This window comes from Pteropus alecto, unplaced genomic scaffold, assembly GCF_000325575.1.
Source record: "Pteropus alecto unplaced genomic scaffold, ASM32557v1 scaffold131, whole genome shotgun sequence".
Lineage (NCBI taxonomy): Eukaryota > Metazoa > Chordata > Mammalia > Chiroptera > Pteropodidae > Pteropus > Pteropus alecto.
This window is the reverse complement of record NW_006434709.1, coordinates 11,217,635-11,231,357: the sequence shown is the minus strand read 5'-3', so window position 1 is coordinate 11,231,357 and position 13,723 is coordinate 11,217,635. Positions and strand designations below refer to the sequence as shown.

The following is a 13,723-nucleotide window of genomic DNA, read 5'->3' as shown; positions in this document are numbered from 1 at the left end:
AGATAAATACCCAGAAGTGAAATTACTGGGTCATATAGTAGTTCTATTAATATTTTTGAGGAAGCTCCATACTGTTTTCCATAGTGGCAGCATTAGTTTACAATCCCACCAGCAGTGCATGAGGCTTCCCTTTTCTCTACATCCTCACCAACACTTGTTTGTTGATTTATTGATAGCCATTCTGACAGGTGTGAGGTTGTATCTCATTGTTGTTTTAATTTGCATCTCACTGATGATTAGTGATGTTGAGCCTTTTCATATGTTTGTTGGCTGGCCATCTTTTTGTCCTCTTTGGAGAAATGTCTATTTAGGTCCTCTTCCCATTTTTTCATTGGATTATCTGTTTTATGTTTTTTGTTTGTTTGGGGCTTGTTTATGTTGTGTGTGTTGTATGAGTTCCTTATATATTTCAGATATTAATCCCTTATTCGATGTATCATTAATGAATATCTTCTCCCATTCAGTAGGTTGTCTTTTCATTTTGTTGATGGTTTCCTTTGCTGTGCAAAATCTCATTAGTTTGATGTAGTCCCATTTGTTTATTCTTTCGTTTCCCTTGCCTGAGGAGACATATCAAAAAAAGTATTTCTATGAGCAGAGTCAGAGTTTACTGCCTATATTTTCCTCTAGGAGTTTTATAGTTTTGAGTCTTACTTTGTCTTTAATCCATTTTTAGTTTATTCTTGTGTATGGTATAAGAAAGTGATTCAGTTTCATTTTTTTGCATGTGTCTGTCCAGTTTTCTCAACACCATTTATTGAAGTGACAGTCTTTATCCCATTGTATAGTCTTGCCTCCATCATAGATTAATTGACCATATAGGTATTGGTTTATTTCTGAGTTTTCCATTCTGTTTTTGTGCCAGTATCATGCCATTTTCATTACTATAGCCTTGGTATATAGTTTGATATCAAATAGCATGATACCTCCAACTTTGTTCTTCTTTCTCACAATTGCTTTAGCTATTCGGAGTGTTTGTAGTTCCATATACATTTTAGGATTATTCGTTCTAGTTCTGTGAAAAATATTATTGGTATTTTAATAAGGATTGTATTAAATCTATAGATTGCTTTGCATAGTATGGACATTTTAACAATGTTTAACAAAGAATTTAAAAGTTCTTCCTATCCATGAGCACAGTATGTGTTTCCATTTATTTGTATTTTCTTCCGTTTCTTTCTTCAGCGTCTTAATTTTCCACATACAGGTGTTATACCTTCTTTGTTAAATTTATTCTTAGGTATTTTATTCTTTTTTGGTGCAATTGTAAATGTGATTGTTGTCTTAATTTCTCTTTCAATTGTTCATTATTGGTGTATAAAAATACAATTTCTGAATATTTTTATATCCTGCTACTTTACCGAATTCATTTATCAGTTCTAACAGTTTTTTGGTGGAATCTTTAGGGATCTCTATATAGTATGTCATCTGTAAATAATGACAGTTTTACTTCTTTTCCAATTCAGTTGCCTTTTTTTTCTTTTTCTTGTCTGATTGCTGTGGCTAGGACTTCCAATACTATGTTGAATAAAAGTGGTGAAAATGGACATCCTTAAAAAAAATTAGCTTTCAACTTTTCAGCATTGAGTATGACATTAGCTGTGGGTTTGTCATATGTGGCCTTTATTAAGTTGAGGTATGTTTCCTTTATCTCCACTTTGCTAAGTGGTTTTTTTTTTTTTTTATCATAAATGGATGTTGGATTTTGTCAAGTGCATTTTCTGCATCTATTGATAAAAATCATATGATTTTTATCCTTCATTTTATTTATGTGGTATCATGTTACTTCATTTGCATGTATTGGACCAGCTTTGTGTCCTTGATCATGCTGTACAATCTTCATAATGTACTGCTGAATTCAGTTTGCTCATATTATGTTGAGGATTTTTTGCCTCTATAATCTTCAGGAATATTGCTGTATAATTTTTTTTTGTAATGTCTTTGTATGGTTCTGGTATCAGAGTAATGATGGCCTAATAAAATAAGTTGGAGAGTCTTCCCTCCTCTTCAACTTTTTATAATAGTTTGAGGATATTAATTTTTCTTTATTTGGTAAAATTCACTGTGAATCCATCTGGTCCAAGGCTTTTGTTTGTTGAGAATGTTTAAATTACTCATTCTATTTTGTTAGTAGTTATCTATCTCTTCAGATTTTCTGTTTCTTATTGACTCAGCCTTGGAAGATTGTATGTTTGTAGGTATTTATTCATTTCTTCCAGATGGTCCAACTTTTTGGCAGATAATTGTTCATAGTATTTCCTGATAATCTTTTCTGTTTCTGTGGTTTTAGTCATCACTTTTTCTCTTTCATTTCTGATTTTATTTATTTGGGCCCTCTCTTTTTTTTCTTGATGAGTCTGGCTAAATGGTTTATTGATTTTATTTATCTTTTCACAGAACCAGCTTTTGGTTTCATTGATCTTGCCATTTTTTTTTTTAGACTCATTTATTTCTGCTCTGATCTTTATTATTTCCTTCCTTCTATGCACTTTGAGCCTTGTTTGTTGTTCTTCTGATTCCTTTAGGTGTCAGGTTAGATTGTTTAAGATTTTTCTTCTTTCTTGAGATAGGCATGTATTGCTATAAATTTCCTTCTTAGAACTGTTTTGGCTGTGTCCCATAGATTTTGGGTTGTTGTGTTGTCGTGTTGTCATTCATTTATCTCAAGGTATCCTTTGATTTCTTCCTTGATCTCGTTAATCCATTTGTTGTTTAGTAACATGTTACTTAGACTCCACATTTGTGTTTTTCCGTTTTCTTCTTGTAATTGATTTCTAGTTTCATATTCTTGATATAATTTCAGTCTTCTTAAATTTATTGATACTTGTTTTGTGGACTAACGTGGTCTAGCCTGGAAAATGTTGCATGTATACTTGAGAAAATGTATATTCCACTGCTTTGGGGTGAAATGTCCTAAAAATACAATTAAATCCGTTGGTCTAAAGTGTCACTTATGGCCACCATTTCCTTGCTTATTTTCTGTCTGAGTGATCTTTCCATTGATGTCAGTGGGATGTTAAAGTTCTCTACTATAACCTGCATTACTATCAGTTTCTCCCTTTATGTCTGTTAATAGTTGCTTTATATATTAAGGAGTTCCTATGTTGGGTGCGTAGATGTTTATGAGAGTTATATCCTCTTATCGGATTGATCCATTTATCATTATGAAACGTCTTTCTCTGTCTCTAGTAACAGCCCTTGTTTTAAAGCTCTTTTGTCTGGTATAGGTATTGCTACTGCAGCTCTTTTTGTTTCCATTTGCATGAAATATCTTTTCCATCCCTTTACTTTCAGTCTGTGTGTGTCTTTAGATCTGAAATGGATCTCTTATAGGCAGAATATGTATGGGTCTTTTTTTTTTTAATCCATTCAGCTACCTTAGGTCTTTTGATTTGAGCATTTAGTCCATTTACATTTAATTATTGATAGGTGTGTACTTATTGCCATTTTATTGTTTTCTGATTGTTTTTAAGTTCTCTGTTCCTTTCTTATTCTCTTGTATGATGACGACTTTCTATAGTGTTGGGTTTCTTTCTCCTTATTTCTTGTGTATTTCTCATAGATTTTTGGTTTGTGGTTACCATGTGCTTCCTATATACCAAGCTCTGTTTATAGCAGTCTATTTTAAGTTGATCGTTGCTTAAGTTTCAAACACATTCTAAGATCACACTATTTTCACTAACATCCACCACATTTATGTTTTTGTTATATTTTTACTTCTTTTGTGTGTTTGTGTGTATCCCTTAATTTACTATTGTAATTACACGTGCTCTTCCTACTCTTGCCTTTTATCTTTGTACTAGCTTTAGTGTTGGTTGACCACTGATTTTATTATGTGTTTGCCTTTATCAGAGAATTTTTATTGTGTGATATTTTATTATCCATATTTTTTACTTTTTTCCTCCTCTTAAATTTGTTAACATTTCTAATAATACTGGATTGGTGGTGATGAACTCTTTCAGCTTTTCCATGTCCAAGAAACTCTTTGTCTCTCCTAGGATTCTAAATGATAGCCTTATTAGGTAGAGTAATCTTGCTTTAAGTCCCTGCATTTCATCACTTTGACTATTTCCTGATGATTCCTTCCGACCTACAAAGTTTCTGTTCAGAAATCAACTGACAGTTTTATTGGAGCTCTTAGGATTCTCTGTCTTTAACCTTTGGCATTTTAATTATGATATATCTTGGGGTAGGCCTCTTCAGGTTCATCTCATTAGGGACCCTGCACTTCCTAGACTTGTTATATCTATTTTCTTTGCCACAGTAAGGGAAGTTTTCAGTCATTATTTCTTAAAATAGGTTTTCAGTCTTTTGCTCTTTGTCTTTTCATTCTGGGACCCCCTACAAGTGTGAATGTTGTTATATTTTATGTTTGTCACTAGCCTGTTTTTAAACTTTTATGTTAAACTAGCCTGTTTTTTAAACTTCTTTTTACTAGTTCTGCTTGGCTGTTTTCTGTTACTGTGTCTGCCAGATTGCTGATTCAATCCTCTGCTTCATCTAATCTGTTGAGTCCCTCCGATGTTTTCTTCATTTATTATATTCTTCATTTCTGTTTTTTGTTGTTGTTTCTCTTTGTTGAGATTATCAATGAGTTCATCTAGTCTTCCCCTAAGTTCATTGACCATCCTTATTACCAGTGTTTAGAACTCTGCATCTAGTAGATTGCTCATCTCCATTGTGTTGACTTCTTTTTCTGGAGTTGTCCTGTTCTTTCATTTGGGACATGTTTGTCTTCTCATTTTGGCCGACTCCCTGTGTTTGTTTCTATATATCGGGTAGATCTTCTACATCTCCCAGTCTTGGCAGAGTAGCCTTATGTAGCAAGTACCCTGTGAAGTCCAGTGGCACTGTCTCCCCGTTTGCCTGAGCCATGTGCTCCAAGAGTGTCCCTAGTGTGGGTGTATGTGCCTTCTTGTTGATTTAAGCCTTGATTGCTGTTGGTACATCTGTGGGTTGGATTGATCCTCAGGCTGACTGGCTGTGAGGGATGGTTGTTACTACAGTAGACAAGATGTTATATGGAAGGAGACCCACGGAGTGATAGTTGCTGTAGTGGGGCTGTTACCAGCTGAGTTAGCCCTTTGATTGTGTCATTTGTGGAGCTGGTTGGGTGGTGCCTTGTGTGGTCTGAAGCTGGCCACTGGCTTTGTTGTTTCTGGAGGCTCTTGGGAGGGGCTCTGGTACTGGCCAAGGTCAGTCATTTGTGTCCAGCTCAAGGAGCTTAGTGGGAGCTACAGAGTGATCTGTAGTTGATTGCTGCTTGTGCTGGGCCTGGAGGTTCTTGGGAGAGGCTATGCTGCAAACCAAGCTGGATGCCACTAGTTCCAGGCTTGGTACCTTTGGTGGGCACCACAATGTGAGCTGAGGTCATCCGTCTCTTGTGCTGGATTTGTGGCCACTTTGTTGAAGCTGCATTCCAGGCTAACACTGACTGCAGGTTAGGCCAAGCTTGGGGCCACCTGCTGGGTGTTACAATGCAAGTTGAGACCGGTCGCTGCTTGTGCTGAGCTTGGGGCTGCTTAACAAGAAGGACAGGGCATGCCGAGGCCAATTGCTGTTTGTTTAGGGTCCATGGACCTGTGAGAGAGTTTAGGAAAGTCTGCAGCAGCATCCAAGGCAGGCTGCTTGTGTGTAAAAGCTACTAGAAGTGTCTCAGGCAAGGCACATGAGTTGGGTGGGGTGGGGTGGGGTGGGGTAGGGTTTCAAGGAGTCATCAGGGAGAAGTGAAGTGTTAACCAGGTTCATGGAAACCTTAAATTTGGTGCCTGCCTATGCTGGGCTGGCTGGGTGAGGGGAAGGCTAAACAAAGGAGCAATGGCACCTGCCTGTGTCTCTGTCCCTGGAGAGAGCTGTCCTGACCACTACCCCTCCAGCCTTCACCCTGAAGTTAGTCAATTCTGTTCCTCCCTATATCCCTGGAGCTCTTTGAGGGGTCAACCCACCCCCACCGTGTACGAGAGCTCAAAGTGAGTGTGTCTGTGTGCACGCCCCTCAAGGGGAATGCCTAGGAATCCAGCAGCTGGAGTCCCAGGCTGGGAGCCCAGCATGGGGCTGGGACCCCTTGCTCCTTGTAAGGGAGGGGTGGATTTCCGTGACCAAGATGTCCCTCCTGATTCTTAATTGCCATACTGTAGGTGTGGGACCTGCCCATTCGGCATCTCTGCCCTTCCTACCAGTTTTCACATGGCTTATTTATATTCTTATAGAACTTCTGTTCAGCTAGTCTTCAGGTGGTTTTCAATGTTGGTTGTTTTATGATTTAGTTGGAATTTTTATGTGACTGTGGGAGGAGGTGAGCACAGCATTTACTTACTCCACCATGTTGGCTGAAAGTCAAAGCCATTGTTACATCTTGGTGAACTGTACTGCTTATCATTATGAAACTTTTCTTATATTTGTCAATGCACTTGTCTTGAATTCTACTTTGTCTGATTTTGCATTAACAATTGTGGTGTCTCTGTGATCAGTATTTAAATGGTATGTTCTTTTCTATCTTTTTATGTTTTTGTGTCTTGTATATATATGCGTTTTTGTAGATAGGAGTTTCTTGCTTTTTTTGTACAGTCTAAAATATATCTCCTTTTAATGTCTTTTACATTTAATGTAATTATTGGTGTAGTTGGGCTTAATCTACAGTATTGCTACTTGTTTTAGCCCCATTTATTATTTGTCCCTTTTTACTTCCCTCTTGCTCTCTTTTGGACTAATCGAGAATTTCCCTCTTCTCTCTTGGCTTTTTTAACTATACTTCTTTGGTTTTTTTTGGAGAGATTTTTAGTGGTTACTCTACAACAGGGGTCCTCAATGCCTGGGCCGCAGACCAATACCGGTCCGTGGCCTATTAGGAACCAGGTCACACAGCAGGAGGAGGTGAATGGCTGGCCAGCAAGCAAAGCATCTGTGTTTGCAGCTGCTCCCCAGCACTAGCATCACCACCTCAGCTCCACCTCAGATCACCAGGCATTAGATTCTCGTAGGAGCACCAGTCCCTGGGGCCAAAAAGGTTGGGGAGCATTGCTCTAGAACATAGGTTCAGCAAACTATAGCTTATGCGCCAAATTCAGCCAGCTACCTCTTTTTGTAATTCGTTTTATTAGTATATAGCTGTACTTATTTTCTTACACATTGTCTAAGACTACTTTCATGGTGTAGTGGCAGAGCTAAGTAATTGCAACAGACGGTATGGCCGAAAATTCCTAAAATATTTATCTGCTCTTTTGAAGAAAATGTTTGCAAACCCCTGATCTAAAACAACTCTATCTACTAGAATAAAATGTGAGCCTTACATGTAATTTTAAATCTTTTAGTAGCCATATTGAAAAAAGTAAAAAAGAAACAGGAAAAATTTAATATATTCTAATTAAGCCAGTATTCAAAATGTTGCAATGTTTTATTACAAAAATTTTTTTGAGATATTTTATATTTTTATCATATCAAGTCTTCAAACTCTGGTGTGTTTTACACTAACAGCACATCTCAATTTGGACTAGCCACATTTCCAGTGTTCGAGTCATATGTAGCTGGTGGCCACTGTGTTAGCACAGCTCTAGAAATTATAATGTGCACCTTTAACTTATCACAGTCCGCCCTGAGTTAGTATTACCACTTCACATATAATATTAGAACCTTACAAAAACGTATTTCCATCTATCCCTCCATCCTTTGTACTACTGTCATATATTTTGCTTTTACATTTATAATTCCATAATGCAGTTATTATTGTGCTTTAAAGTCATTTTTCCTCCAGAGAAATTGAAAAAGATGGGAAAGTCTTTAACATGCCCATCTTTACTGTCGTTGGAATTCTTCAGACCTTCAGTAATCTGAGTTTACATTTGACATCATTTCCCTTCAGCCTAAAGAAATTTCTTTAACAATTATTGCAGTGTAGATTTCCTGGAGACTAATTCTCTCACCTTTTGTCTGTCTGAAAATATCTTCATTTCACCTTTTTCTCTGGTGTGGAGAAAGCTGGAACTATATTTCTGAATTAATTTTTTTAGCATTTTATTTTGAAGTAATTATAGACTCAAATTGCAAAAATAGAAAACTCCCCTGTACGCTTCAGTCGCTTCCCCCAATTAAATCATCTTCTATAACCATGGTATAATTTTCAAAACCTGGAGTTGACATTGGTTTACTTCAAAATACAGACCTTATTTGGTCACCAGTTTTTATGTGTGTGTGTGTTCCATCACACTTAATTACACATATTGAGTAGACACCTCAATTGTCCTAACTGTTCCATGACCACAGAGAAACTCCCTTATACTGCTTTATAGTGACAATACCCCCTAATCCTAAACCCTTGAAAGCACTGGTCTGTTCTGTAGCTCTGTAATTTTGCCATTTTGAGCATCTCTTATAAATCATATTACATACTATGTAACTTATTGAGATGGGCTTTATTTCATTCACCATAATGCCCTTGAGATCTGTGTTTTGCATGTATCAACAGTTCGTTCCTTTTTATTGCTAAGTAGTATTCTGAAGTATGGATGTGGCATCAACATGTGAAATCATATGATTTTTCATCTTTACTGTAAACATGGTGGATGACATTGATTGGTGTTTGAATATTGCACTAATCTTACATTTCTCAAATAGACTCACGTGGGCATGATACATTATTCTTTTCATGTTGCTGGATTCAGTTTGCTGGTATTTTGTTGAAGATATTTTACATATGTTTATGAGGACCACTGAGCTGTAGTTTTTATTCTATTGTCTCCGTCTGGTTTTGGTATCAGGATAATGCTGGCTTCACAGAAATGAGGTTTTCCTTCATCTAATTTCTAGAAGAGAATGAGTAGAATTGGTGGTGTTTCTTTTAAAGATGTTTTGGAGAATTCTCCAGTGAAACCATCTGGGCCTGGAAACTTCTTTTCTTTTTAACTATGAATTAAATTCCTTTACTAAAAATAAAAATGTTCAGATTATCTATTTCAGGAGTTGGCACACTTTTCTGTAATGAGCCAGATAGTAAATATACAGGTTTTATAGGTTCTGTGGTCTCTGTCACAACTATTCATCTCTGAATTGTTGCACAAAAGCATCATAACACTACGTAAACAAATGAGTATAGCTGAGTTCCAACAAAACTTAAATTACGGCACTGAAATTTGAATTCCATATAATTCTCAAGTGTCACAACTTTTTCCCCCTACCATTTAAAAAGAACAGTAAAAACTGTTCTTAGTTGGTAGACTGTACAAAACAGGTGCAGGTGGTGTACTTGATATGGCCTGCTGACCAGTTTACCAACTCCTAATATATTTCATCTTGAGTTGCTTTTGATAATTTGTGGTCCATTTCGTCTGAACTGTCGTTTTTAAGAACTGTTCACAGTATTCCCTTATTTAAATCCTTTAAATATCCATGGGATCTATAGTAATATTTCTTTCATCCTAGATATTGACTAGTTGTTTTCTCTTTTTTGGGGGGGTCTGGTTTATCAATTTTATTCATCTTTTTGCAGAACCATCTTTTGTTTGTTTGTTTTTTTCTCTATTTTTCTGTTGTCAATTTCATTGATTTCTGCTCTTGAATTTATATTCTTTTTCTAGTTTCTTGAGGTAGAGACTTAAGTCTCAATTATTGAACTGAGACTTTTCTTTTCCAATATAAGTATTTAGTATTATAGATTTCCTTTCTAGATAGTGTTAGCCGTGTCCCACATATTTTGATATTTTCATTCAGTTCAATATATTTTTAAGTTTCTCATGGGTTTCTTAGACCTATTCATAAAAGTGCTTTTAAATTTTCAAGTGCTTGGAGATTTCCTTATTCTTTCCTTCAGCTTGATTTTGATTTATTTTCCTTTTTCTAGTTTAGGTAAGTTAAGCTATTGATCTCAGCCCTTCACTTTTTTATAATATGAACATTTAATGTTATAAATGTCTTGCTAAGCCCCATTTTAACTGCATCCCATGAATGCTTATATATTGTATTTTTATTTTGTATAGTTCGAGACATTTTGTACTTGAGACATTTTTTGTGATGCCCTGGCTATCAGAAGTGTGTTGTTTCATTTCTAAGTATTTGAAGATTTCTGTTATCGATTTATAATTTATATTATTGTCTGAGAACATACTTTGTATAATTTTGTTTTAAATTTAAGGTTTATTTTATGACCCAGGATAATGATCTCTCGGTGAATGTTGCAGTTACAGTTGAAAAGAACACGTATTTCCCTTGTTTTGTGGTGGAGTCCTATATATCAGATCTCATTGGTTTGTGGTATCATCAGTTTCTTCTATAGTCTTGCTAATTTTCTCTAGTAGTTCTACTAATTACTTAGAGGAGAGTTTTCTAGTTAGGAGGGTGTGGGCTATTGCCTCTTTTGCTATCATTTGCTTATTAGCACACGGCAGTGATGGTCAGTAGGGATCCTCCCCAGTGTTTGAAGGTTGCTGTCTCTTTGCTCTTTGCTTAATGCAAGGCAGGCATGGTCAGTAGGACTCTACCCCTCGGTCTCCACAGGGTCTGGTCTGCTGCAGGAGGCGTTGCTTCTGCCTGTTAGTGCAGAGAAGGACAGTTTACAAGGCTCTGCGCGGTAGTCCCTATAGTAAGTACCTGGTAGGGAGGGAGGGGTGCCACCTCTCTCATAATTGCCATAACACCCAGTGAGACAGGATACTGCCTTGTTAGTATTGGGATGGTTGACAGGGCTCTACTCTAGTCTCCTCAGTGCTCAGTTGGGAGGATAGATGTGCTCCCTGGCTAGTACAGGGTGGTGATACTTGACAGGGCTCCACAGCACGTGGTGGGAAGGAGACGTGCAGCTTCTTTTATGGTTTCACCTAGAGTACAACAGGTATAGTCAATCTGTCCTGTAGACCTTTGGACCTTTTAGGTTTCACCTAGAGTACAACAGGTATAGTCAATCTGCCCTGTAGACCTTTGGACCTTTTGTCTGTGCATATTGTTTTCAGACTGTAGGCTGCTTTATGGCCTAGGCTGGGATACATAGGATGAACTAAAAAGAAGAGGGCTTGGCAATGAGAGACTCATGGCTGGGTCATTTCGCACATCCTGAGGTGCCTATCCAGTCTGCCTTCTATTCTACAATTTCAGAATGTTCTATTCGTTTTTGTCTAGTCTTTAGATGTAATTAGGAAGAGGAATAGAGTAGAATGTTGTTATTCTGGCTTGCCTGTTAATAAGATGTCCCTCACCTTCATTCTGCAGGCCTCATTGGGTGTGGAATTTTTTGTTCTGGACTTTTAAGATGTTGCTTCCCTATCTTCTTGGGTTGGTTTTTAATGATGAGAATGTTAGCAATTATTCTTTTCATTGACCCTGTATATAATAATGTATCTCCCTTCTAGCTGCTTTTAAGATTTGCTTTTTAATCTCTGGTTTTCTAGGGATGGTTGTCTTGCTTTTTGGTTCATTGAGCTTCTTTTATCTGAGTTATTTGTCATCAAAGTGGAAAAGTTTCAGCTATGATTTCTTTGTTTCCTGCTTTAATCCCTCTAAGATCCAAATACATGCAAGTTAGAATGCCTTACCTTTTCTACCATAACTGAGGCTCTGTTCATTTTTCAGATTAGTCTTTTATCTTGCTGTACTTCAGATTGGATATTCTTTTGCTGGGCCTCTTGTTGGCTGTCAGATTAGCTATTAAACCTGTCCAGTGAATTTTTCATTTCATAGATTGTACTTTTTAGTTCTAGAAGTGCATTATATTTTCCATTTTTCTGTTGAGAGTCCATCTGTTCACTAATTATGTTTAACTTTTTCTCTAAGTCCTTGAACATATTTATATAGATGTTTTATTGTTCTTATTTGATAATTCTACCATCTGGGTAACATCTGAGTCTATTTTTATTGTTTTTTCTCCTAGTTGTGGATAACATTTTCCTGCTTATGAGTAGTAAAGTTTTATTGTATGTTGAACACTGTGGATGCTAAGTTCTTGAAATTCAGATTTTATTATATTCCTTTAAAGAGTGTTTTGTCCTGGTGGGCAGTTAATTTATTGGTGGTTCAACTTGATCATGTGCTGAATTCTGTTTAAACTTTTGGGGGCTGGTCTCAAGTGAGTATCATCGTGAATTGTAGCCTTTCTGGGGTCTGTGTTTTCCTTTCCTCAAGAATCACAGCCTTGTTTGTTTTCTCTGCCTGATAAATTGCTATGTATATTTTGCCTGCTTTTATTATTGTATTTATTTCATGGGTTTTCATGGCAGGAAGTGAGGTCTTATACCTGTTACAGCCAGAAGTAGAAGGGGTGTTCACATTTTTCATAGCTTCCTAATTGATTCTAATGTGCATTCAAGGCTGTTCACTGCTTATAATGCAGGGTTTCCTGATAGCATCACTGTTGGCACATTGGGCTGGCTTATTTGTTTTAACTGTCTGTCCTGTACTTTGTAGGATACCATCGTGGCCTTTATCCAGTAGAGGCTAATACTATGTCCTCCCAGTTGTTACAACACAAAAAGTCTCCAGAAATTGCTAAATGTTCCTGTGGGGCAAAATTTCTCCAGGTTAAGAACTAGCTCTAGCAACATAGATTATTATATACCTTAAGCCCATGCTACTCAAAGTGTGCCATGACAGCCAGCTGCACTGGCATCACCTAGAGCTTCTTAGAAACACAGAATCTAAGGTTTCACATCAGACCTTTTGAATGAGATCTGAATCTTAAGATCCGAAAATGATTTGAATGCTTTCTAATGTTTGAAAAAGAATTCTATAAACCAGGGGCCAGCAAACGTTTTCTTAAAGGACTAGATAGTAAAATATTTTAGGTTTATGGTCCAGTCATTGTCAGAACAATTCATCTCTGCTGTAGTGTAAAAGTAGCCATAGACAATCATAAACAAATGAGTGTGGCTGTGTTCCAATAAAACTTTATCCACAAAACAGACAGCTAGCCAATGAAACACACACTTAAAAATTTTTTTCACATTACAGTTGACATCCATTATTATGTTAGTTTCATAGTACTGTGGTTAGACATTTATGTAATTTATGAAGCGATCCCGATTAGTACCCACCTAGCACTACACAGTTATTACAGTATTATTGATATATTCCCTATGCTGTACTTTACATCCCCATGACTGTTTTATAACTACCAATTTGTACTTCTTAATTCCTATACCCTTTTTCACCCAGCCAGCCCTCCTCCTATCTGACATCCAGCAGTTTATTCTCCATATCTATGTCTGTTTGTTTAGTTCTTTAATGCCACATGTAAGTGAAATTATATGTTGTTTCTCTGACTTATTTTACTTCGTATTATACCCTCTAGGTCCATCCATGTTGTCACAAATGGTAAGATTTCATTTCTTTTTATGGCTGAGTAATATCACATTGTATATATGTACCACATCTTTACTCATTTATCTTTCATCTTTCAATGGACACTTAGGTTGCTTCCATATCTTGGCTATTGTAAAAAATGCTGCAGTGTGCAAGTATCTCTTTGAGATGCTTTCAGTTCTTTTGAATGTATACTCAAAAGTGGGATTGCTGGATCATATGGTAATTCTATTTTTAATGTTTTGAGGAACCTTTGTATTATTTTCTATAATGACTGTACCATTTTATATTCCTACCAGCAGTACACAAAGGTTCCAATTTCTCCGTATCTTCACCAAACTTATTTTCTGTTCTTTTGATAATAGCCATCCTAAAGGGTGTAAGATGACATCTCATTGTGGTTTTGATTTTGGATTTCTCTTACCATTAGTAAAGCCGAGCATCT

At 36.7% G+C, this 13,723-nt stretch overlaps 1 protein-coding gene and 1 long non-coding RNA gene across 6 annotated transcripts in view; one reads left to right on the top strand and one right to left on the bottom strand.

The window, feature by feature from the left end:
* The window catches only part of VRK2 (vaccinia related kinase 2), a 104,743-nt gene that overhangs the window by 82,301 nt on the left and 8,719 nt on the right, over positions 1 to 13,723 (top strand). The window contains exon 13 of one of the 5 annotated variants that reach the window (XM_015587543.2): positions 13,268 to 13,290. The exons of the other annotated variants lie outside the window; for them this stretch is intronic. Coding sequence (XP_015443029.1) covers positions 13,268 to 13,290 — 23 coding nt within the window. The remainder of the gene's footprint in view (positions 1 to 13,267; positions 13,291 to 13,723) is intronic. 5 annotated transcript variants of the gene reach the window in all.
* Positions 7,375 to 13,290, bottom strand: LOC112477915. The gene is made up of 2 exons (XR_003045676.1): positions 10,866 to 13,290; positions 7,375 to 10,805 (listed from the first exon to the last, which is right to left on the bottom strand). It is a non-coding gene; the product is annotated as an uncharacterized LOC112477915 (long non-coding RNA).